The sequence below is a fragment of the Rhineura floridana genome, chromosome 15 (assembly GCF_030035675.1).
Source record: "Rhineura floridana isolate rRhiFlo1 chromosome 15, rRhiFlo1.hap2, whole genome shotgun sequence".
Taxonomy (NCBI): domain Eukaryota; kingdom Metazoa; phylum Chordata; class Lepidosauria; order Squamata; family Rhineuridae; genus Rhineura; species Rhineura floridana.
In genome coordinates, this window is record NC_084494.1 from 17,176,328 (window position 1) to 17,199,196 (window position 22,869).

The window sequence follows — 22,869 nt, forward strand, 5'->3', positions numbered from 1 at the left end:
TATTTCAGTTTCCCCCAATGGCCAAGAGTGCCGTTGTGTTGAGGACATTGTGGGAAATTTAAAGGGTGCTCACCCAGTGTTGTTCAAAGGGGAGGGGGGCAGGACAGATATCAGCAGTGGGCCCTGGCGTCTGCCCGGGCATGCCGAGTTCTGATGCCGGGCTAGCAATACACCTGCCTGCCTAACCGTCCCTGCAAGCAAGAGGGCTCAGGTGGCTGATTTGGAGCCTTTTGTTTTTACACAGGGAACAGCTACGGCATGCCGGTCTCCTGGATGGATTCAACCGAAGAGGAGCGCCATGCCTGGGAGATGGTGTTCAAGCAGCCTGGGCAATGGGTGGAAGCTAGACTTCCCTTGAGGACCAACTTGAGCCCGAGGACATAATTCCCTCACCGTCGCCAGTCTATAGCAGGATGCCTACGCTTCGGGCACAACGATGGAGGAAGAGCTGATCGGCTTCGATAGCAGGGACCTCATGGATGTGAATTGAGGAACTCCAGCGTCTCTGCAGAGTTTAATGACAGCCATGTTGTTTTTAGAAGGGCCACCTCTGGCTGGAGACAATAGACGTGGTGCTGCTAGGAGCTCATGCCCACTTGGACAGACTCAGGCTGTGCTGCTACCCTATCCGATGGCTGCCTGTTCTCACAGACTTAAGGAGGGGAGAAGAACATGGCTGACTCTTAAAGAGGACTTCCTTGAAGGCTTTGTGCTAGGCCAGGGGTAGGGAATCTTTGGCCTGCCAGATGTTCCTGAACTGCAACTCCCAGCAATCATTGCTAAGGGTCGGGGATGATGTCGTTCAGTGACATCTGGAGGGCTGAAGGTTCCCACCCTTGTGCTACACACTGTAGTTTGGGGTATACAAAACAAAATACCCCATGATGAGAGCCCCATAGCGCTAGAGCTATCTTCACTCTGTGACCTTTATCTTCCTAACCTCCTCTGCATACTATCGGCAGAGACAATTTCCTCCTTTAAAAAAAAATATTATTAACCGTCTCAGTCCTGGGCAGTGCATCTCTCTCTGTTGGTACTACACGGAAACCTGAACAATCCCACTGTTAAATCATCTCTGCTTTCTTTTTAGCATTCAGCAGGACCCTAAAGCAGCAATCCCCAGCATCATCCACTACTAAGCCCATGATGGCTGGAGTTTGGGTTTCACTCTCCTCTGTCTGCAGCAGGCCAGGGAGGAGAGGGTCAACCACAACTCCCGCCTATGACACAACCAGGGATTTTTCCACTGCTGACCCTGGAGCAGCACCTCCCTCCCTTGTAACAACATTACAGGGGAGCTCAGAATCTCCTGCCCTCTTCATGAATCCCATTGGGTGAAAAACTCTTGGTCTTTCTCTTCGTCCGAGAAAGATGCAGATTTTGGCAGTAGCAGTTCCATGGAAATGGACTCTCGTGTAGTTCCCTCCAGCCTTTATTTGCCAGAGAGGCCATTATAGACCGTTACCATCTTCGCCCACCCACCCAAGCAATAAATGGAAAGTCAGTTCGCATTGCCTCAATGTGAGGAGAAGTCTGCAAGCCCGTTTAGGTTCCTGCTGGGCAAGGTAGGGGATCTATGCCAGCCAGAGCTTGTTGTCTTCCAAACAGATCGAGGGCTTTCCCTCATCTTGCTGAGCTCCATGTTGCAAGCGCTGGCCGAGTGTTTGTCGATGTTCCGAGATAGCTCTCCAGAGACGGCACACCATCCCTCCTCTGCCGAGGGAAGACAATACAAAATTACCAGCCAGCAGGCACAGGGTGTCGGACCTCTGGGTCATTCAGCTGACGCTGACTAAACAGTGGTCCAGATGATTATGCAAGGAGCAAGGCAACGCTTGGAAAGCCTTCCAAAAAAACCCAGACCATTCAGAACCCAACCAGACTTAAGGAGAGGGAATGAAAGCAATTTGGCTGACCTGTATGGAACTTGAACCTATCTTAACCTATAAGCTGCTGCCCCATAAACGGTTTCCACAATAATGATTATTTTTTAAAAAACTTTAGCAGAGGTCACACTTGGACCCCAGTCCTTGAGGAGCGGGACTGCTCAGGCTCCAGGACTTTTGTCTGGGCCAACTGCAGCTAAATTCCACAATTAAAATAAATTGTAGTATTTTCAATCCTGCTTCAAATAATCCTTCAGCCACAGATTTGGATTTTTTAAAAAAAATCCTGGGCAGGGCGCTGTAGAGTGGTGAGAAATAAGGGTCTCCTTATGGAGAACATTCAAGATGGGGGGGGCAGGGAGGAGAGGAGTACCAAAATAATTGCCTTGCTGGATCAGACAATGGTCCTTCTGATCCAGAAGGGGAATACACTAGGCCATCCATATGTCAGTGTATCTCAGCCCATGCTTTGCATGCAAGCCCCAGCATCTCCGTGTCAACAAGCTGTTCTGGGCAGCTAGTACCTGTTGGGATTAAAAAAAGGGGGGGGGCTGTGTTGTGAACTCAGCTATAACACCACCTCATGGACTTTGAGAATGCGGCTCTTACAGCAGCCCACATTCTGATCCACACACTAATCCAGGAGGTATGGATCAGGTACCTTGGAATCCAGTGGGTCCCTACCGGCCCTGTCTTTCTGCCTCCCGCCTACCTGATATGGGTGTAGCGGAGGTCGTCGGGCGTAGCACAGTTGAGAAGGTCAGGCAGGGTGAAGCCATGGAGCGAGAGCTAGGGAGGAGGGAGACAGCAAGATGCCTTTAGTTGGGGGCTGGCAGCGGCCAGGCTCCTTCCCGCTCAGGAGACGCAAAACCTCTCTGGCTGGAAAAAGCACTGGAGGTGGGGGAAGAGAAGGGCCTTACGATGCAGCCCAGAGGTGGGCAACCCTTTTCAGCCCGAAGGCCACATTCCTTTCTGGGGGCGGGGGCACATACCGGTGGTGGGTGGGGCTGGAGGCAGAAGTGGGTGGAACAACCAATGTAAGTTTTATCTTTGTACAGTAGGCTCTCTCTCTCTCTCACACACACACACACACACTCACACACTCACTCACTCACTCACTCACTCACTCACTTTCTACCATCCAGGCAAGCAAAGCATTATTGGAGCCTTTTCGTCCTGAAAGACAGCCAAACTCCCACCCTTGGGGAAAAAAAAGACTGAAGATGCAATATATGATGCCACGACTGCAGAGGAAAAACACTCAAGGAAGCGATGAAGCAAGGCTGGAGAGGGGTGTGGCATGGAGAGAGACCCGAGGGCCAGATAGAGAAGCTTGGAGGGCCATATTACACCACTACCCAGCCTGAAGATTCCCAGCCCTGATGTAGACAAAAGAGCTCACACATTGCCTACAGTTCCCAGTGTCAGTAATATTGATACTTGGGCAAGGACAGCTACAGTTGCCTGTGCACACATGCCTTAAGCCAACCCTCTATTTAAAGCAAGGCACAGGGATAGAGAACTTGCGGCCCATGTGTCTCTCTCTCTCTCTCTCTCTCACACACACACACGTTATTTACCGTTGCAATTGTGGCTTTGTCAGCCCCGTGTTTTTCCAACCACTCAGCAAGGAGGGGATCTGCTTCTGCTTCACTTTTCCATGTATGAGATGGGGAACTTGCAACTCCTGGGAAAGCTGGGGGGGGGGGGAGGAAATGAAGCGTTTTTTTAAAAAAGTTTTTTTTAAGTGCTGTATTTGATTAACTGCTGCTTCCTGAAACCATACAGCATGACCTTCTGGCAGTGCTTTGCTTCGGGTGCCTTTTCGTCCTGAAAGACAGCCAAACTCCCACCCTTGGGGAAAAAAAAGACTGAAGATGCAATATATGATGCCATGACTGCAGAGGAAAAATTATTGTGGGGTATGTTCATATGCGTGCACAGGAGTGTGGAACAGAACATACACATACCATTGTATAATTAAGCCTGTGTGTGATACTGCAAAAGCACAGAATAGCCTACTGGTGAAGAAGCATTTCATTTTCTGAAAATCTGTTTTTAGAAAAGCAAGTTTCTAGTCCTTACGGCCGCAAAACCCATAGTTTTTAGGCAAGAGAATGTAGCTCAGTGGCAGAGCACACATTACATGCAGAAGGTCCCAAGTTCAGTTCCTGGCATCTCCAGTTTAAAAAAGGACCAGGTGATGTGATTTCACAGTGATGTGAAAGGTTTCCACTAGGCTAGGTAAGCAATTTATAGAGCTAGATTGGGGGTGGGGAACCTCTAGCACATGGGCCTAATTAGGACTGGCACAGATCCTGTTCTGGCCTGCAAGGCAGTTTCCCCCAAACCCTACCCAGCATTGTGGGAGGTAAGGATATAGCTACAAAGGAAAAATTAAAGTGAGCTCACAATTGTTCCTTTCCAAACAGGGCTTGCTGACAGCACCAATCAGCTGATCGGTGCTGACACCGAGCACTGCTGGGATCAGTTGCACTCTGGGGTTCCTCAGCTGGATTCAGTTCCCCAGCCTGGGCTACATGAGCAAATAATCTGATGAGCCAGCTTCCTACAAAGTGAGGGCTGAGAGTGAGTGGACAATGTCTGTCGAAATCTCACAAGAAGCAATGATGGCAGAATAAGAAATTCCTGGGAACAGAGGAAAGATAAGGGCTTTCATACCCTGAATAGTTAAAAAAAACTTTTCTTGCAAATTGGCATACCTGCTACTGGTTGGGAAGGGCAGTAGCTCACTGGTAGAGCATATGAAATCCCAGGTTCAATCCCAGGTGTCTCCAGCTAGGGCTTGGAGAGACCCCTGCTTGCAACCCAAGAGCAGTGGTTCCCAACCTGGGGGCCGTGAACAGTAAAGAAATGATTTATACATTTTTTTAAAGAAAGTCTTCTCCCCCTTGCTCCAAATGAGTGGGGAGGCCTTTTGCCAAAGCGGCAGACTGTCTTTTAGGTTAACCCTAGGCAGGCAGCGAAGGAGGCTGAGAGTGGAGCTACCGGGAAGAAGAGGGGATTACTATTGCCGACTCCCATCTCCTTGCGCTGCTGCTGCTGCTGCCGCCGCCACCACCCTTACTCAGAATGAGAGGAGAGGGCTTTTCATGAAGCAAAAAGAAGCAAGGCTGCAAGGAAAAGCTGCTTTTCCCCTTCCTCCCTGCCAGCCAGTCTGCCTGCCTTTCTTGGTTCCTGCTTCGCTGCCACCTCCTTTTAAAAATTATTCATATTTGCAAGGCTGCCCAGATCTCACCTTTGGCCCAGATGGACCCAAGGAGCAGCGAGGAAGCTCAAGACTTACTTGCTTGCCCCCCCCATCTCTGAGGTTAAGTGGGTGCACCAGTGCCCCCTTTCTTCCACCTACACTCCGCCCTCTCTCCAAGATGTTGTGGCAGTTGAGGGCTTCCCCCTCTCTCACATGCCCAAATGCATGCACGTCTGCAGGTGCTTGCAGGAGGGACAGGTGGGTTTGTGTGTGTGCATCAGAGCTTGGAAAAGTTACTTTTTTGAACTACAACTCCCATCGGCGCTGGCTGGGGCTGATGGGAGTTGTAGTTCAAAAAAGTAACTTTTCCAAGCTCTGGTGTGCATGCACTGATCTGTCTTCTGCTCCACTCTCATTCCCCAAGTGCATGCTAACCAAGTCACCAGTTCTGATGATCATCCCAAGGCCTAAAAGCATTAACCCCCCTTAATCTATCCACGCTATTGTCTGCACTGCACACTCTAGCATCCCCATTACCACCACACTGCTGCTTCTTGATTACTGTTTATTTTAAAAAAAGCTCAGCCGGTGGGTCCTGGCATCGCAGCAGAAATTTATTTATTATTGCATTTATACCCCACCTTTCTTCCAAGTTGCTCAAGGTGGTGCACATGCCCCCCCCTTTCCATTTTATCCTTGCACCAACCCTGTGAGATTGGTCAGGGTGAGAGACTGTGTCTGGTCCAAGGTCACCCAGTGGGCTTCATGGCTGGGTGGGGATTTGACCTGGATCTTAGTCCAACACTATAATCCACTGATATTGGGAGACACGACTGTACATCTTCAGACTGTGTGTGTGTGGGGAAGGAAATATCAATGTGATTGGATCTTTGCATGAAGAAAAGAAAGCAACACCACCCTGTCTGCAGGGAGCTTTTTATAGAAAGGGATATTTGGAGATGTGATTTGGAGCGGGTTTTTTTACAAATTTGTTTAAGCATACAAAGGGGGTCCCATGCTCAAAAAGGTTGGGAACCACTGCTCCAGAGAGCTGCTGCCAGCCAGTGTAGAAGATACTAAGCTAGATGAACCAATTGTCTGACTCAGTATAAGGTCGCTTCCTAAGGCTTCAAATTTCAGCTTTTTCTCAGCACAGAATCTGGCCTGATTGGGGACGGAGTCTTAATTTGTTTAGCACTGAGCGTGTATGGCCCTGCTTACAACTGCTCTGGATGGAGCAGACTCAGGTGCCAATTCCAGCTTAAGCCTTCTGGTGTCAGTGACCTTACCTCTCAGATTTGGGCTTCTTAGATCCCAGGAATGCTCTTCCACATTCTGCAATGCCTCCTGCAGAAGTTTCTGGCATTCCTGCTCCTTCCTCATCAGCTCCCACTGCAGCCTGGCAGAGGCAAAAAAAAAAAAAGGCAAGACAGTGAGTTTGCTTGCAGTGCCTGCACAAAAACAGCCGGTGTGATGTATAGGGGACTGAGGATGCTGCCTCATATCGAATCAGACCACTGGCCCATCTAGATCAGTATTGTCTACACTGACTGGCAGCAGCTCTCCAAGGTTTCAGGCAGGGAGTCCCTCCCAGCCTTACCTGGAGATGCCAGGGACTGAACCTGGGACCTTCTTGCATGCAAAGCAGATGCTCTGCCACTGAGTTACAGCCCTAACAGGGACATGACATTATACTGGGAAGAGCTGGGGTGCACAACTCCAATTCTGGCATGAAGCTCTTTGAATGGTCTTGGGCCAACATCAGGGCTTTGCCCTAGAAAGGCCGTCTAACAGCACTTATGCATTTTTTAGAAAACCTCTCAGTCTAACCTTCCTCGCAGGGTTGTTGTTGGGAATAACGGGGAAGAGGAAAAAAACATGTATGGCTGTTTTGAGCTCTTTGGAGGAAGATTCGGATGATAACTAATAAGGTACCTCTCTGGGAACAAGGTCCTCCTTTTGCAGTGAAACAAAACAGTTTCATCAGTTTAAAATCTTAAGGCAGCTATAAACCATCATAAAAAAAACACTCAGGAAAATGAATGAATTGTGTATCACAGCCACACACCAACACACAGTAAAAAAGTAAAAACAGCAAAAATACAAGCAAAAACTACAGTTCCTCCAAACGGGGAATCCAAGGGTATTAGTACTTTTTGGGACAGGGTGGTGGGTCAGCATAGGCAGTGGATGGATTGCATCAGCCAGGCATGCTGCATAAGAGCATCTAATTGTTAAAATAAATCCCAGCAGATGTGCCTGATTGACACAGGCAGCAACTTTGCCATGCCACGCATCGCTTGATGGTATTGCAGCTTAGGCTACCATCCTAACCTCTGGCAGGCAGCAGCAGGGCTTTAAGGAATGGTGCCAGAGCAGAAGATGGGGGGGGAGGGGGAAATGCCACTTTGCTGTGTCAGTTTCCTGACTGTCATGCAGAGACCTAGATAAGAGCCCACTGCAGTCGCATGGCAGCACCAGGGTCCGCATAAGATCATTTGAGGGCTTCTGTGGGCTACTGTTGGCAGGGAAGCTTCCACTGGTGGCTTCCACCTGTCATTTAGGTGGGGACATTGGGGCACTCCCAATGGCAGGAGTCAACGAGACTGGGCAGGGCTGGGTGGAGGTATCCCTCTGCCCTACCCAAATGAATGAATTAGGGATCTGGATTGCTCTGTTAGTGTGTCAAACTCTCTGTAGACTGCATCTGAGATGCTGGGGCTCACGGCTGGTGATGGTCACATCCTCTACCCTAGCAACTCTCATCCTCACGGTGGAGAGGGCTGGTTATGATTAAGCAGTGTGATGGGTTGAGGGAATGAATTGCACACAGGTTGCTGTGCCAAGTCTCACAGCTATAGCCTACAGGGTGCCTACCAGATGCTGCTGGGCTACAATTCCCATCATCCCTAACCACTGAGTTGATTAGGGAGAGCACAGTTGTGCTCCGTTCTTGCTTGCAGGCTTCCCATAAGGGGCATCTGGTTGGCCACTGTGAGTACAGGACACTGGACTAGATGGCCTGATCCTGCAGGGCTCTTATTTTGTGCTTATTGGCCATGCTGGCTGGGGCTGATGGGAGGTTGGAGTCCGGCAACATCTAGCAGCCTTTCCCAACCTCTGGGTCCCCATATGTTGCTGGACTACAATTACCATAATTCCTGCCCTTTGGCCATGCTAGCTGGGGCTGATGGGAGTTATAGTCCAACCACATCTGGGGATCCAAAGGTTGGGAAAGGCTGATCTAGAGGGTACCACATTGGCATATAGCAGGGGAAGTCAATGAGGTACCCTCCACATACTGCTGGACTCAAACTCCCTTCAGCCCCACCCAGCATGGCCAGTGGTCAGGGATGATGGGAGTTGAATCCATCAACATCTGGAGGGCCACAGGATACCCAGTCCTACTCTAAAGCATCCAAAAGGGGCAGAGGCCTGTTGTCCCTTGAATGGTTGCTCCGTGCCAACCTGTCAGCAAGAAGCCAGAAATGGCTTACCTCCTTGTCTCTGCCTGCAGCTGGCTCAGCTGGGCCATGAAAGACAAACGGCCCTTCAAGGGATGCTGGGTGTCCGGCCAGCTGCTGCTGCAAGTGCCAATGCCAGAACTCGGCGTGCCCGTGCTGCCCTTGAGGGTAACGTCCTGGCTTTTCAAAAACCGCGGCTCCGGAGTCAACCGGCCCTCTTCCTCCTCATTGCTCAGGTGTCCCTGGTCTTCCCCCCGTGAGAACTGTGGTTGCACTTTGAGTTCTGGAAATGCCGGAGAATGCATGATGAAAAGGGGGGGGGCAAAGGTGACAGACGGCGGCCACATCCACACCATACATTTATTCCACTTTAAATGGTCATGGCTTCCCCCAAAGAATCCTGGGAAGTGGAGTTCGTGAAGGGTACTTAAGAGTTGTCAGGAGAGTCCTATTCCCTTCACAGACAGAAATGAAGTCATCCAGGGTTTTGGGGGGTTCTCAGACCCTTTACTTTTTTGGGAGCAGGGTCCCTATGTCTCCACCATCCTATGAACCAATCAGCATGAAAGGTGTGTGTTGCCCACTGAGAAGTCTTCTAACATGTTTCCTTGGCCTTCCCCACTGATTGGAGCCAATCGGAGTGAAAGGAGGTGAGTGCCACTGAGAAGACTCTTCTCAGTGACTAACACTCTCCCTTTTCGTGCTTATTGGCTCCTTGGGACATCTGTTGTGGGAGAAGGCATTAACAAGAATCTCTGTGAAGGGAATAGGGGTCTCCTAACAACTCTCAGCAACCTTCACAAACTATACTTCCTAGGATTCTTTGGGGGAAACCATGTCTGCCTAAACTAGAATAACAGTGGAATAAATGTCTGGTGTGAATGCGGTCGGTGTGTGGAATCCACAGCTCAGAGACAGAACGAATGTGTTGCCATATAGGAGGACCTCAAAGCTGTTCCTTGGAATCTTCAGTCAAAAGAGGACATGCAGTCCAGTGTGGTGTAATGGTTAAGGTGTTGGGATATGTCCAGGGTTCGAAGCCTCATTCAGCCATGAAGCTCACTGGGTGACCTTGGGCCAATCACTGTCTCTCAGCTTAACCTACCTCACAGGGTTGTTGTGAAGATAAAATGGAGAGGGAGAGAAACCATGTACACCACCTTGAGCTCCTTGGAGCAACGAGAGGACATAAATGTAACAAACCAATAAATAAATTCACCCAATTTGTACCCAGAACACACACCATTTTGTTCTCCCCACTTGTTCAGCGTCTCAGACTTAGACTACTCTGGTCCTGTTATCTCACAGCAGCAGTGGGGATGCTTTGGCCCTCCAGATGTTGTTGGACTAGCATGGCCAGTAGTCAGGGATGATGGGAGTTGTAGTCCAGCAACATCTGGAGGGCCACAGCTTCTCCATTCCTGATCTAGCTCATTATTGCCTACACTGACTGGGAATGTGCTAGAATCCTGCCCAAATTGGATTTGATGCTGAATTTTCCATTAATTTGCCTATTCTCGATTGTTGGTGGATTGGATTTCTATGTCATGATTTTCCGTGGCTATTTTCAAAAACTGATTTCCACCTCTAAACCACAAATATTAAGAATGATAATGTTATTGATATTTCCTTTAAAATTATCGATATTAATATCTTTTTTTGGTTTTTTTACAAGAGGGGAAAAACAGATCGGTAAAAGCAGCCACTAGCAGACAAATGAATGAACTCAGATCGATACTGGCCTGTTAGGCCAACAGAATGCTTTTGAATTGGCAGCAGCCAATAGATCCCATCCTTTACACTGACTGACAGCGGCTCTCTCCAGGATTTCTGACAGGCGTTCTCTCCCACCCCTACCTGGAGATGCCAGGAATTGAACCTGGGACCTTCTGCATGGAAAGCAGGAGGTTTACCCCTGAGCCACAACTCTTCCCCTAAGACTGAGCCAATCTCCTTCTCCACCCATTCATCCTACCTGTCAAGAGGATGGTAAAAGCTGCTTGGACCGCCTGCCCCATGAGATTATCCAGAGCAAACACCCAGTGAGGCTTGATTTGGAGCTTCCGCAATGCCTGCTTTACCTGTGGAGGTAGGAGAAGGGGGGGGGGACAGGCTGAAGATGGACTGGGCATCCTGGCTCCATTTAGTTCTCTAGGAACTCTCTCTAAACACTTTGGCTACAAACCATCACATAAAAAACCAGTGAACTGGACTGAAGTTGTCCGTTGAAGCTCTTGGAGGTGACATTTCACAGAGCTGGAAGGGGCCTTGTAGAATATCGAGTCCAGGGGTCAGCACCCTTTTTGACCAGTGGGACATGTTTCAGATTTTGAGAAAATGTTGTGGGCAGCATTTGCAAAATGGCTGTTATGGGGGGGGGGGCAACACAACATGTCTGCTGTGTGTGTGTGGGATGCTGCCCTGGGCTCCTGTTGGGAGGAAGGGCGGGATATAAATCAAATAATAAATCATAATAAATAAATAAATAAATAAACATAGAGCACATATACATGTCTCCCTCTCTCTCCAAGCGGATCTATGTCAAACACACCCACTATACTTGAGCACCCCCACACACACATTCAGAAAAGCCCCTCCATGGCATGGGTGAAGTCATCATCCTCCTATGCCTTAAATCAGATGTGGGGAACCTTTGACCCTCGAGATATTTGTTGGACTCCATCTCCCATCAGCCCCAACAATCATGGTCAATAAGTAGGGATGATGGGAATTGTAGTTCAGCAGCATTTGGAGGGCCAAAGGCTCCCCACGCTTGTCTTAAATATTCAGCTTGCTTTCTACCTCATCATTCTGGGGTGGGGAGCTTCAAGATGTCATTGGACTCCAACTCCCAACAGCCCCAGCTAGCATGGCCAACGGTGAGGGATGATGGGAGTTGGAGGGCCAAAGATTCCCCACCCCCCATGCAGAGGAACTGGAATGGCCTAGAAGTAGCTTGCTCCCCATGCCACCTCCACCACCCCCAAGCATCCATAAAGTGCCTGTACTGTCTTGTACAAGAAATCCTACAGCTCTGGGCAAGTTCTGGCTGTGGCAAACTTTGAAGACCCTTTTCAGGAGGGATCTTTGCCATACTGACCCAAGCATACTTACGGTGTCCTGGAAGGTGAAGAGTGGCACCTGCACACGACAGAGGCTCAGGCCATCCACTTGCAAGCTGGCCTGAAGCTGGAGGAGGTCCTGGGCCATTTGCTTGCGGTTGGGGGAGCGGATATAGCTCTTGAGGCAGGACACCAGCTGGGAGATGTGCTCCAATGACAGCGGGCTCTGAGGGGAAGAGGAGGAAGGAGGCCAAGCCTGGAGAGGGAACAACACAATCAGGAACAAAATAAAATGGAACTGGGCAAAACAGAGAAAGAAAAAAAGCCATGTGACTGTGCCTGTTCTCAGGAGTGGGGAACCTGTTTTATCTCTATTTATTTCATCTCTCCTGCAGGGATGAGAAAGCTCTGGCCCTCCCAATGTGCTTGGACTCCAACTCCCATCACCTCCCATCAGTCCCAGTTAATGGTCAGGCATGATGGGAGTTGGAGTCCAGCAAAGCCAGTGTAGTGTAGTGTTTAGAGTGGTGGACTAGGAGACTGGAGACCAGGGTTCATATCCCCACTTGGTCATGTAGCTTGCTGGGTGACCTTCAGCAACTCACTGTCTCTCCATCTAACCTACTTCACAGGGTTGCTGTGAGGATGAAATGGGGAGGAGGAGGACCATGTACACCACCTTGCGCTTCTTGGAGGAAAGGTGGGATATAAATGTAAAAAAATGTACAAGCAAACATCTAGACTGGACTTCAGACAACAATAAAATCTACACAATAATAAAACAATTAAAAGAGTTTCAACCGTAAAACAAGAAAAGCGTAAAAACAATTAGACAACAGTTCCATATATATAAACAAAACTTCTAAAAAACAATTCAGCAAACTAAAACAGTGAAAAATAGTTCCAATACAGATGCAGGCTGGGATGAGGATCACCTCTTGTTGGAAGAGGAAGGTCTTCAGTAGGCACCAAAGAAACCACAGAGACAACAAGCTTTGTAGCTCAAATGTTTCAGACTCCAGCTCCCATCAGCCCAAGCCAATGTGGTCAATACTCAGGGATAGTGGGAGTTGTAGTCCAACATCATCTGGAGGGCACCGCGTTGAGGGAGATTGCTATCCGTTCTTAAGCCCACAAGGCTACCTCATCCTGGGCCTCGTAGATGGCCGCTGCAATACTGGGCAGCTCCTCGGTCAGGACCTTGTGGAGGGTGGCTCTCCGCTCACTGTCCTTCTTCAGCAAGAACAAACAGCCGCTCTCCTCGTGGGAGGAAGAGGAGAGGTTGAGGTCAACGCTGAGCAGTTCCTCAGGAGCCCTGCGTAGACACATGGGAAGGCAGGGGTGAGACTGACTGGAGTGAGGGGGGAATCACTTCCACTCTGGGACCAACTGCAGGCAGCAGCATGAATCAACTCTTCACACGCAGGCTGTGCTACATTTTTATAAAGTGTGAGCAGAGAACATTCTTCAGACCGAGGGCCGCATTCCCTTGTGGGGAATCTTCTGCGGGCCGCGGGCCAGTGGCAAAAGTGGATGGAGCAACAGATGGGATTTTTACTTTTGTACAGGAGGCTGTATTCCAGCCAGGAGAAAGTCAGCAGATCACATGCACACCCCTATCCTCCACCCTGGCAAGGAGTGGGAGAGTTGCTGTTGGACTCGCCTCCTTTTCCGGGCTTCCCGTAAGAGGCATCTGGCTGGCCACTGTGGGAACAGGACGTTGGACTAGATAGGCCTTTGGCCTCATCCTGCAGCAGGGCTCGCCTTATGCTCTGTCTCTCCTTCCAGTCGACCAGCACCATTACAAGAAGGTCTCAGGGCTTAACACACAGGAAGGAGTGTTCCTTCCTGTTTCCTCAACACTAAGCCATTCTTGCAGCGGCACTGTCCCAGTGAGAGAGAGAGAGAGAGAGAGTTCGTCAAGGTAGAAGCACCTACACCAGACATTTATTCCACTTTTAACCGTCATGGCTTCTCCCAAAGAATCTTGGGAAGTGTAGTTTGTGAAGGATGCTGAGTGTTATTGAAAAAATGGACTGCCTTCAAGTCGATTCCAACCCTGTGAATAAGGTTTTCATGGTAAGTGGTATTCGGAGGGGGTTTACCATTGCCTTCCTCTGAGGCTGAGAGGCAGTGACTGGCCCAAGGTCACCCAGTGTGCTTCATGGCTGTGTGGGGATTCGAACCCTGGTCTCTGAGGTCGTAGTCCAACACTCTAACCACTACACCACACTGGCTCTGCTGAGTGTTATTAGGAGACTCTTATTCCCCTCACAGAGCTACAGTGGCCAGAGTGGTTTTAATGGTCAGCCTCTCTTCCCAGAGAATTCTGGCAACTTGTGCTCTGTGAGGGGAATAACAAACTCTTAAGAACGCTCAGCACCCTTCAAAAACTACACTTCCCAGGATTCCTTGGGGGAAGACATGACTGTTTAAAGTGGAATAAATGTCTGGTGTGGATGCGGCACCAGTCTTTGGAGGACTGGCATGCCTTCCACAGCAGAAACACTGCAGAAGAGCTGTTTTTAAAAAATAGACAAATTATTTGAGGTGTTGGGGGACACAAAAAACTTCTGGGACCCCTCGATCTAGCCTGTGGGCTACAGGTTAATCACCCTGCTTTAACCCATGTATGCTGACATTTGGATGTGGACATCACAATATTGTCTACAGTATTGCAGAACATCATGCCTATATTATAAAAGACAGTGATGGGGAACCTGTTATCAGCCCCAGGAAGCATGGCTAGTAGTCAGGATTGAGGGTAGAGATGTGAAGACCTGGGGCAAAAAAGGAAAAATTCAGGGAGAAACAGTTCCCCCCCCCAACTTTTCCATCCCCCCTTTTCTACATTTTTTCTGGGAGGGGGAATTCGGAAAATGCAGAAAAAATGGAAATACCCCCCTGTTCCTCCCCCCAACTTTTCCAGTTTTTTTCTGGGCCTTCACTTCTCTTGTTGAGGGGAATTGCAGTCGAACAACATCTGCAAGGCCACAGCCAGCCCTGTTAGAAGGGAAGCAATGGGCCCCGGGAGGAAAAAAAAAAAGGCCACTACTTAGGCTTGAACTACTGGTCTAAAAATCACAGTGCACATCCATTCACTTATTAATAATAATTAGCAATTATATCATGGTTTAAAAGAGAATTTCAAAAGACATCAGATCACAGATGCCTGTTTTCTCAGTCACAGCAGTACTGGAAGTTCACTATGAGAGTGGCAAGAGGCGGCCACCAGGTGGTGGTCAAAGTCTCCTTTATTTTCTCAGCCATCGACCTCATTCTGACCTGACTAGTTGCGAACCAGGAGTAAGGCTGAAGGAGAGGCGCCAATCAATGATCTTGACTGCACCTTCCAGGATATTTATATTTCTGTTCACCGTTACCGTACAAGAGAAGATGGAAAGCCGTTTTTTTCTGCCTGCTGCTTTTAAAAATAATGTATTTGTTTTCACTGTTATTTTAACCACCGCCACAATTTTTCCACCATTGCACATGCTTGCCTTGGTGGGAGGACGTGCCTGACGGCAACAGGCATTTCCCATACATGGAGGCCACAAATATTAAAGTGGCTGTCGCATGACCAAGGGCTGGGCCAGGAGCAGCAATGAGGCAGAAGCAGCTCAGGCATAGGCAGGGAGACAGTGGAGGCAGAGCTATTGCAAACATTGGAAGCTGCCTTATACTGACATAGACCAACAGTCCATCTACTTCAGTATTGTCTACACTGACTGGCAGCAACTCTCCAGGATTTCAGGCAGAGGTCTCTCCCAGCCCCACCTGGAGATGCCAGGGATTGAACCTGGGACCTTCTGCATGCAAGGCACATATGCTCTGCACCTGAGCCATGGCCCTTCCCTGAGGGCATCACTGCGGCAACATGGAGAGGCAGCTCAACACAACAATTGCCCAAGCAGGTTCCCCCAGAACTCTTCAGAAGTTCCTTGCTGGCCAGCCCAGTCGGCTCAGCTGCAGGACGTAAGCCTGCCAATACCACCAGCAGCAGCCTGAAACAGACCAAAATATTTCTTGCCTGTTTTGCTACCTGAGGAAAAGAAGAGGATGAATGTCCAGAACTGGACTCCAGAAGCAGTCTCCCTAGCAGAGGACTAGGGATGGGTGAGAATTTCGATACAGTTCGCATTTTAAGCCGAATTTCTCAAATCCGCACTTTCCGAATCAGTACGAGAGCTGAAACACAGCCATCCTTAGAAATTTGCATTTATTAGAATTTTGTGGTGCAGTTCGCCAGCTAAGCAGTATTTACAAAAATGCATATATGAGGGGAAAGTATGCATAAAAATGAATATGTGAGTGGAAATAACATGCAAGAATGCATTAGATAACGAGAAATGGCTTGCAAAACAAATTGTACCTTTGCTAAAACTGCTTACAAAAATGTGTCTATTAGAAGAAATTTGCACTAAAATGTTGGAGAATTTTCATGAGGATTTTTTAAAAAAAAACACGCAAATTGCTGCAGAAATGGGGAGAACTGCATTTAAGATTGGAAAAATGAGAAACGGAGAACCGAAATTGACAGGTCTTTCCATCCCTAGCAGAGGACAGGACAGAACAGAACGACAGAATAAAGTGGACTCCATAATGCCACAAGGTGTACTGTCAACCTGCCCCCCTCCCTTCCCTTCTCCTTCAAGCCTCACCTTAGATAGCTGAACCTCTGTGTCACTTCACTGGTGCTCCGACTTATAAAGATGTTCTCTGTCTGTGCCCTCAAGGACTGAGAGGGTAAAGAACATTTCCGGAACACACTGACACCCTCTGCTGAAATTGACCTTTCAGGTGCATTTGGAGCAAACAATTCATCTGTACAGAGAAGACAGAGAGATGCAAGGCTGGTAAGCAACAAAACGGAGGAGCCACTTTCCAAACCATCAGGAATCCCAGCCTGGCTAGGCTCACAGATTGACTCTCCCCCTCACCTGGTACTGGTGAGTTCCGGGGTTTTTTCTTACTGGGCACCTTCAAAAAGGGTTCCTGAAGCAAGGCGGCAGCAGTTGCCCGCTTGTCCGGATCAGCTTCAAAACAACTCAGGATGAATGCCTTGGCTTCATCTGACATGGAATCGGGCACCTCAGGGTGGATCTTGAACATGCCCACCTGGGAAAAGACACACGACTGGCAATAGTACACATTGCCCCCCCCCCTAAAAACAGGTTTCGCTGCTCATCCATAATGGCTGGCTTAGTCAGCTTTTTTTTTTTTTTTGGTTCTTGAAAACAATGGAAGGTGCCTTATTTTACTAAGTTAGGTTGCTGGTCCATCTAGCTCAGTACTGTCTACACAGACTGGCAGTGGCTCTCCAGGATTTCAGACAGGGTTCTCTCCCAGCCCTGCCTAGGGATGCCGGGGATGGAACTTGGGACCTTCTGCATGCAGGACAGATGCTCTATCACTCCCTTCCCCAAGAGCATTACTGTGGCAACATGGAAAGGCAGTTTAGCCCATCAATTTCCCAAGCAGGTTTCCCTAGAACTCTTCAGAAGTTCCTTGCTGGGCAGGCCACTTGGCTCAGCTGCACAAGGTAACCCTGCCCCCACCACCAGCAGCCTGGACCTTCTGCATACAAGGCAGATGACCTAACACAGAGCTATGGCCCTTCCCCTCTGAATGGGGCAAAAAGATCCCAGGGGACCAAAACCTTAGGGCTGCACTCCTTGCATTTACAGGTATGCCCAACTTGCTTGAACAGTACTAGACAGAGACTGGTGTGGTCCTCTGCAAAGCTCTGGGTGACCCAAGAATACCCAAGTGCAATTTTCAGCCACAGAAAAGGGTCCAAATTCCAGCCTTACCTTGAACATGGCAGCCTGCGGGCTGCCCAGCTCGAAGAAAGGGGGCTTGCCTGTAGCCATCTCAATGATAGTACAGCCCAGGGACCAGATGTCAGCCGGCTTGCCATAGCCACGGGGTCCCTGATCAATTACCTCTGGGGCCATATATTGGAGGGTGCCTGAGGAAGAAAAGGAGGAGACAGAAAGAGTCATGGGAGCCACATCCCAATGCCTGCCAGCCTAGTTGAGCCAATTCTCTCCCCCAAACTGCATCTCCTTCTCTCCTTGCTGGCATTCAGGTACCCAGTAACCTAAGTACATTTCAACACGCCACGATCTGAACTTAAATTATTTTTAGGTGAGCCTTCCCAGATGTTGTTGGACCAGCTCCCATCAGCCCCAGCCAGCATGGACAATTATCAAGAGGTGATGGGAGATGTAGTCCAGCAACAGTTGGAGGGCACCAGGTTTGGGAAGGCTGTTTTAAGGCTGTTATTCTCTCTCTCTTATTACCCTGGCAAAAATCCAGAATCCTCACCATGGATTCCTGTTTCTCTGGATTTGCCCAATTGGCTCTTTCTGTAGAAATGGCCTATTTTTATTTTTTAATATATAATGGAGAAATCAGTCCATCGAAGATTAGTCAACTTAGGCAAATATAAGCAAGGGTACTTAACAGAAATCTGGCTGCAATTCATATAGATAAGCCAGATCTGCTGCAAGGCCACCCAAACATCATTTGTTTTATACTTATTGATCACTGACATTTTTTAAAATCATACTCTTAGTTGTTGTACAGTTGGTTACATCAGTCCCTCTAATAACAAACTCAGCGGCAGGTGCCAGCAGAAATGGAGCCAAGATGCAGAGCCACAGAGAGATAAGAGAGCAGTGTCAGCAGGCTCAGGGGGGCCCCATGGGCTGCAAAATGTTTTTTAAAAGCTATTTTAAAGAATGCAAGGGAACAAAAAATAGCCAAATAAGAACTGGACATGCTCAGTAGCCATGGAATGTTGTGTGTCAATTGAAGAAAACAGCAACAGAAGACTGGGCATGTGTGTGGAATGGACTGCTTGAACTTGTTACACAGTTTGTAGTAACTTGGAGGAGAGAATAGGAATACAGTAGGGCCCCACTCATACGGCAGGTTACGTTCCAGGCCCCCGCTGAAAAGTGAAAACCGCCAGAAAGTGGGGCCCTACTGTATTCCAGGCACCACACTCTAGCTGACAGCTGATCAGTTGTAGCACGCGATCAGCTGTAGCATGGGGAGCTCCAGCCGCCATGCTCCAGCTGACAGCGATCAGCTGTAGCACACAAGCTTCCTGCACTACAGCTGATTGCTGTCAGCTGGAGCTCCCCACACTACAGCTGATTGCCCCGCTGGCACCGCTGTATTAGCGGAACGCCGAAAAGCAGGGCCTTACTGTACAGAAAGCTGCCTTCTACAATCTCAGATTGTTTGTCTATCTAGCCCAGTATTGCCTACTCTGACTGGCAGTAGCTCTCCAGGGTTTAAGGCAGAGGTCTTTCCCATCACCTTCCATTTGATCCTTTAGCTCAGGAGTGGAGAAACTTTGACCGTCCAGAGGTTGCTGAATTACAACAACTCCCATCAGCCCCACCAAGCCTGGCCAATGGCCAGGAATGATGGCAGCTGCAGTTCAGCAACCTCTGCAGGGCCAAAGGTTCCTCCTACTTGCTTTAGCTAGAGATGGGATGGAACCTGGGACCTTTTGCATGTAAACCAGGTGCTCTTCCACTGCAGTTCTGTCATTGTTGCAGCTCCCCCTCATCTATTTACATTTCCTCTGACTGAAATTCAATTTTTTTATGATAGACAGTAACAACTCAAGGTAATTAGTGTTACAGTTCCTTTCTTTTTCTTTAATTGGTGTTATTGATGCTTTATTGCACTGGGCAACCTTTCATCTTAGATTTTGAATTGACAGGCTGCCTTAGGTTGGTTATGGTTTGCTTGTTTATGATCTTTTATTGCTCCATGCTAAAACTAAAATAAAGTTGGGGGGGGCAGAAAGAAATAATCTGCTGACACAGCTTCAGGAAAGAAAGGAAGGAAGCAAGGAAGCAAGCAAGCAAGGGAGGAAGGGAGGAAGGAAGGAAGGAAGGAAGGAAGGAAGGAAGGAAGGAAGGAAGGAAGGAAGGAAGGACTCCCTTCCACTCCAAACACACATGATCATTAAGGATGGGGGAGAAATTCTATTTGGGTCCCTCATTTGTTCCTTGCATCCAGGTGTTAGTTGTTCCTCATGCTAAAGGGAACATTATTGTATTCACCTGTACTTCGCTTCGGACTGCTTGTGTATATATACAGACAATCCATTGTATTACTCATTGAGACATTTGATACAGTACAGAAAGCGATTTGCTGGTCTTATAATCTTATAAGCTATTATGTGAGTATCAGACTGTCCTAAAGACTTATATGTACTGTGTATATGTGTATGATTTTATATGTGTGTAGAGTTAACTTGTCCCTTTTGTTTGGTTTACCATAGCCCTTGATGAAGGCCTGTAGATAACAGGCTGAAACGCGTTGGGTTTTATCAATAATAAAAAAGTTCCTATTTTCCAGCATCTTGGTCTTTGACCCCTTTTTTGATTTCTCTTTTGGATGCTAGCCACCCTCTGCTCATTCACATTTAAAGGTGAACCTCCTCGATTTGCAGTTCCTGAAACAATGCAAGAACCAAAACACGACCTTCCTTCGAAATCTGCTCTTCTCCAGCTGAGGAATGTGTAAAAAAAAATATGCATACACTGGGGTAAACTGTGCTTAGAAATGCAGATATTAGTGAAAATGACATACAAGAAAGCATTATAGTAGGAAAGATTGCTTTGCAAAAATGTGGATATTAGGGCAAAATTGTATATATTAGGAGAAATTTGCACGAAAACAATAAAACTTGCAATCATAAAACCAGGTGGATTCTAAATATATACATCTCAGGGGTCAAAACACCAGGGGGAAAAGGTGCAGCTTTAGCATTTGCTAAGAACTGTACAGTGAAGTTGCCAGACGCGTATCCTTGGGGTACTGTTTCAAACTAATGTGCAAATGTGGAGGACTGCATTGAAGACTGGCAAAAATGAGATACCAAAGATTTGCCTATTACTAACGTGCACACAGAAGTCCACAAGAGTGACTAGCCTGCTAAGCAGTGGCAGCGTAGGCGGTGGGGCAGAGTCACTGAGTCGCCCTCCCCGACACCATCGTCACTGCAGTTTATCTTGACAGGAGTGTGGCAGGCAGCCATGAGATTACGGCTGTGTGAGAGCACTGGTGAAGCCAAATGGGTGCTCCCCTCAGCACAGCCCTGCCTCTACTGCCACCCTGCCCCAGCCTTGTCCAGATCAGCTGCAGCACTGCTGGTGTCAGGTGGGCGCCTCTCCAGCTTCACCCTGCCATACGGGCCACCACTGCTGCTAAGAAGCTAGTAACATGGATTTCCATTCTGGTAGCAAAGCAATGGAACCGCGTCCTCCATGTTCAACCTGGAAATGCAGACTACTAAAACACTTCTCTAGGAAGTGGAGGTTAGGGGGACCTCCGCTTATGTACTTTGTGTTCTTGTTGGTAACAAAGGAAGGGGATCTGTCCCTCCTCCACCAGCTCATGCAGTCACCTGCATGGGATTCTGGGTTGCCTACACGAGCTGTTAAAGGCTGCGCACGGCCATCACCCCTTACCTGTGAATGTCTCTGTACTGGGGCTGATCCCCGCCAACCTCTTAGAAGTGCCAAAGTCTGAAATTTTCAACACTCCGCTGTATGTATTGATCAAGACATTGTCTCCCTGTTAATCCAAGAAAAGCCAAGTCACTGATTTGGAGATCAAAAAGGCAGTCATGTTCACCTCCAAACAGGGTCGGCACCAACGTCTGGCATCCTGGGGCAGCTGCAAGGGCCTCGGGGCTCTAGGGGCCCCAATGCTGATGCCTGCCCTAGATCTACCCCTAGGGGTTTTTTTTTTGCCTGCCCCTCTGAGCAGCAACAAATGGCCACCCTTTTAATTCCCCACAACCCCCCTCATCCAGCATCACTGCAGCTTTGTGGAAAAATGTAAACGGTGGCTAGATACAGCTGCCAATGTTGTTCAAAGCACTGCCTCTGCAGCCAGGTAAGTTGGACAGGGCCCACTGATCAAGGAGAGGACTCAACAGAAGACACTTCATCCAGAGTCTCTTCAAACCTGGACCCAGAGCAAGAAAAAAGAAGCAGTGCCAAAAACTTCCCCTCCACACACACACAAAACCCCCCTCAAGGGCTGGTCAGAAATGCAAATGTATCATCATCATGATCAATTTATTATGGTCAACAGACCATAAATAAAATGAAAAATAAAGCCACAACCATACACCATAATATTAGTACAAAGGAAAATAGGGAGTACTGTAAGGTATAGCTAAACAACTAAGGTCCAGGGTACCTTAGGGACTGCCTGAACCCTTATATCCCAGCTTGATCACTGAGATCATCTGCAGGAGCAGTGCTGGTTGTTCCTCGAGTTGACAAGGCTCATTTAACTTCGACATGAAATCGAACCTTCAGTGTCATTGGCTCAGTTTTCTGGAATGCTCTGCCAACAGAGATTTAACAATCGCCTTCTGTTTAAACTTTTATGAGCCTGCTAAAAACCTTTTTGATCCACCAGGCTTATGCAGGCAATTAAGAAGATGTCTTTTTGCAGTAATTGACCTTTGTTTTTACTGTATTTTTCAATTGTTTTATTGTATGGTTTTTATTTATTTTTGTAAACTGCTTTGATGTTTTTTTGAAATGAAATAGTGGTACACAAATATGTTTATAAATAAATAAATAAACAATGGCATCAGCTCAAGCATATCATCATCAACAACAACATTTATATCCTACCTTTCCTACAAGGAACTCAAGGAGACAGGCATGATTCTCCTGCTCCATTTTACCCCAGCTCTGTGTTGAAGGTTAGGCTGAGAGACAGAGACTAGCCCATCCAGTGAACTTCCTGGCTCAACACTCTAACCAACACACCATGAACAAGATAACCAATGGTCCAAGTAACCCCCCAAAATGATCTTTTCAAATTCAGATGGTTAATTGCTTTCACACTGATAAAAACCTGGCATACGAATGACACCCATGGGGTTTTATTTCCCAGTAAATAAGGAACATACAAATTGAGCTGACCTTTCTGGTAGTTTGGCCAGTAATGGGGCAATCATTTGCAGAAACATTATGAAAAGAAAAAGAACATGTTCCAAATATGTTCCACCTCCTGGATATTATTACAAGGGCAAACTCTCAAGGAGAAAGGAACAGCAACGTATTTTACCCCAGAGCAAGAAGGCATCGAGAAAGCATCATATCAAATCTGGCTAGAGCAAAAGCTCATATTTAACTATATGAAAATTGCTAAAATAAGTAGCTAGCTCAGAAGGATCATCATTAAGA

The 22,869-nt window shown here is 48.0% G+C and overlaps 2 protein-coding genes across 4 annotated transcripts in view; one reads left to right on the top strand and one right to left on the bottom strand.

Moving 5' to 3' along the window:
- Window positions 1-997, top strand: part of SYTL1 (synaptotagmin like 1) — a 48,505-nt gene extending 47,508 nt beyond the window's left edge. For both annotated transcript variants that reach the window (XM_061597660.1, XM_061597661.1), the window contains one exon: window positions 245-997. In XM_061597660.1, the coding sequence (XP_061453644.1) occupies window positions 245-384 (140 nt within the window). In that variant the 3' untranslated portion in view covers window positions 385-997. The remainder of the gene's footprint in view (window positions 1-244) is intronic.
- Window positions 998-1,414: 417 nt separating this feature from the next.
- MAP3K6 (mitogen-activated protein kinase kinase kinase 6) overlaps window positions 1,415-22,869 on the bottom strand; it is a 69,420-nt gene continuing 47,965 nt past the window's right edge. The window contains exons 18-29 of one of the 2 annotated variants that reach the window (XM_061597657.1): window positions 21,127-21,232; window positions 17,437-17,594; window positions 16,564-16,741; window positions 16,285-16,447; window positions 12,767-12,938; window positions 11,676-11,879; window positions 10,537-10,642; window positions 8,595-8,844; window positions 6,387-6,496; window positions 3,467-3,582; window positions 2,599-2,675; window positions 1,415-1,713 (exon numbers count right to left, since the gene is read on the bottom strand). In XM_061597657.1, the coding sequence (XP_061453641.1) occupies window positions 1,575-1,713; window positions 2,599-2,675; window positions 3,467-3,582; window positions 6,387-6,496; window positions 8,595-8,844; window positions 10,537-10,642; window positions 11,676-11,879; window positions 12,767-12,938; window positions 16,285-16,447; window positions 16,564-16,741; window positions 17,437-17,594; window positions 21,127-21,232 (1,779 nt within the window). In that variant the 3' untranslated portion in view covers window positions 1,415-1,574. The remainder of the gene's footprint in view (window positions 1,714-2,598; window positions 2,676-3,466; window positions 3,583-6,386; window positions 6,497-8,594; window positions 8,845-10,536; window positions 10,643-11,675; window positions 11,880-12,766; window positions 12,939-16,284; window positions 16,448-16,563; window positions 16,742-17,436; window positions 17,595-21,126; window positions 21,233-22,869) is intronic. The other variant, XM_061597659.1, reaches the window with a different exon arrangement.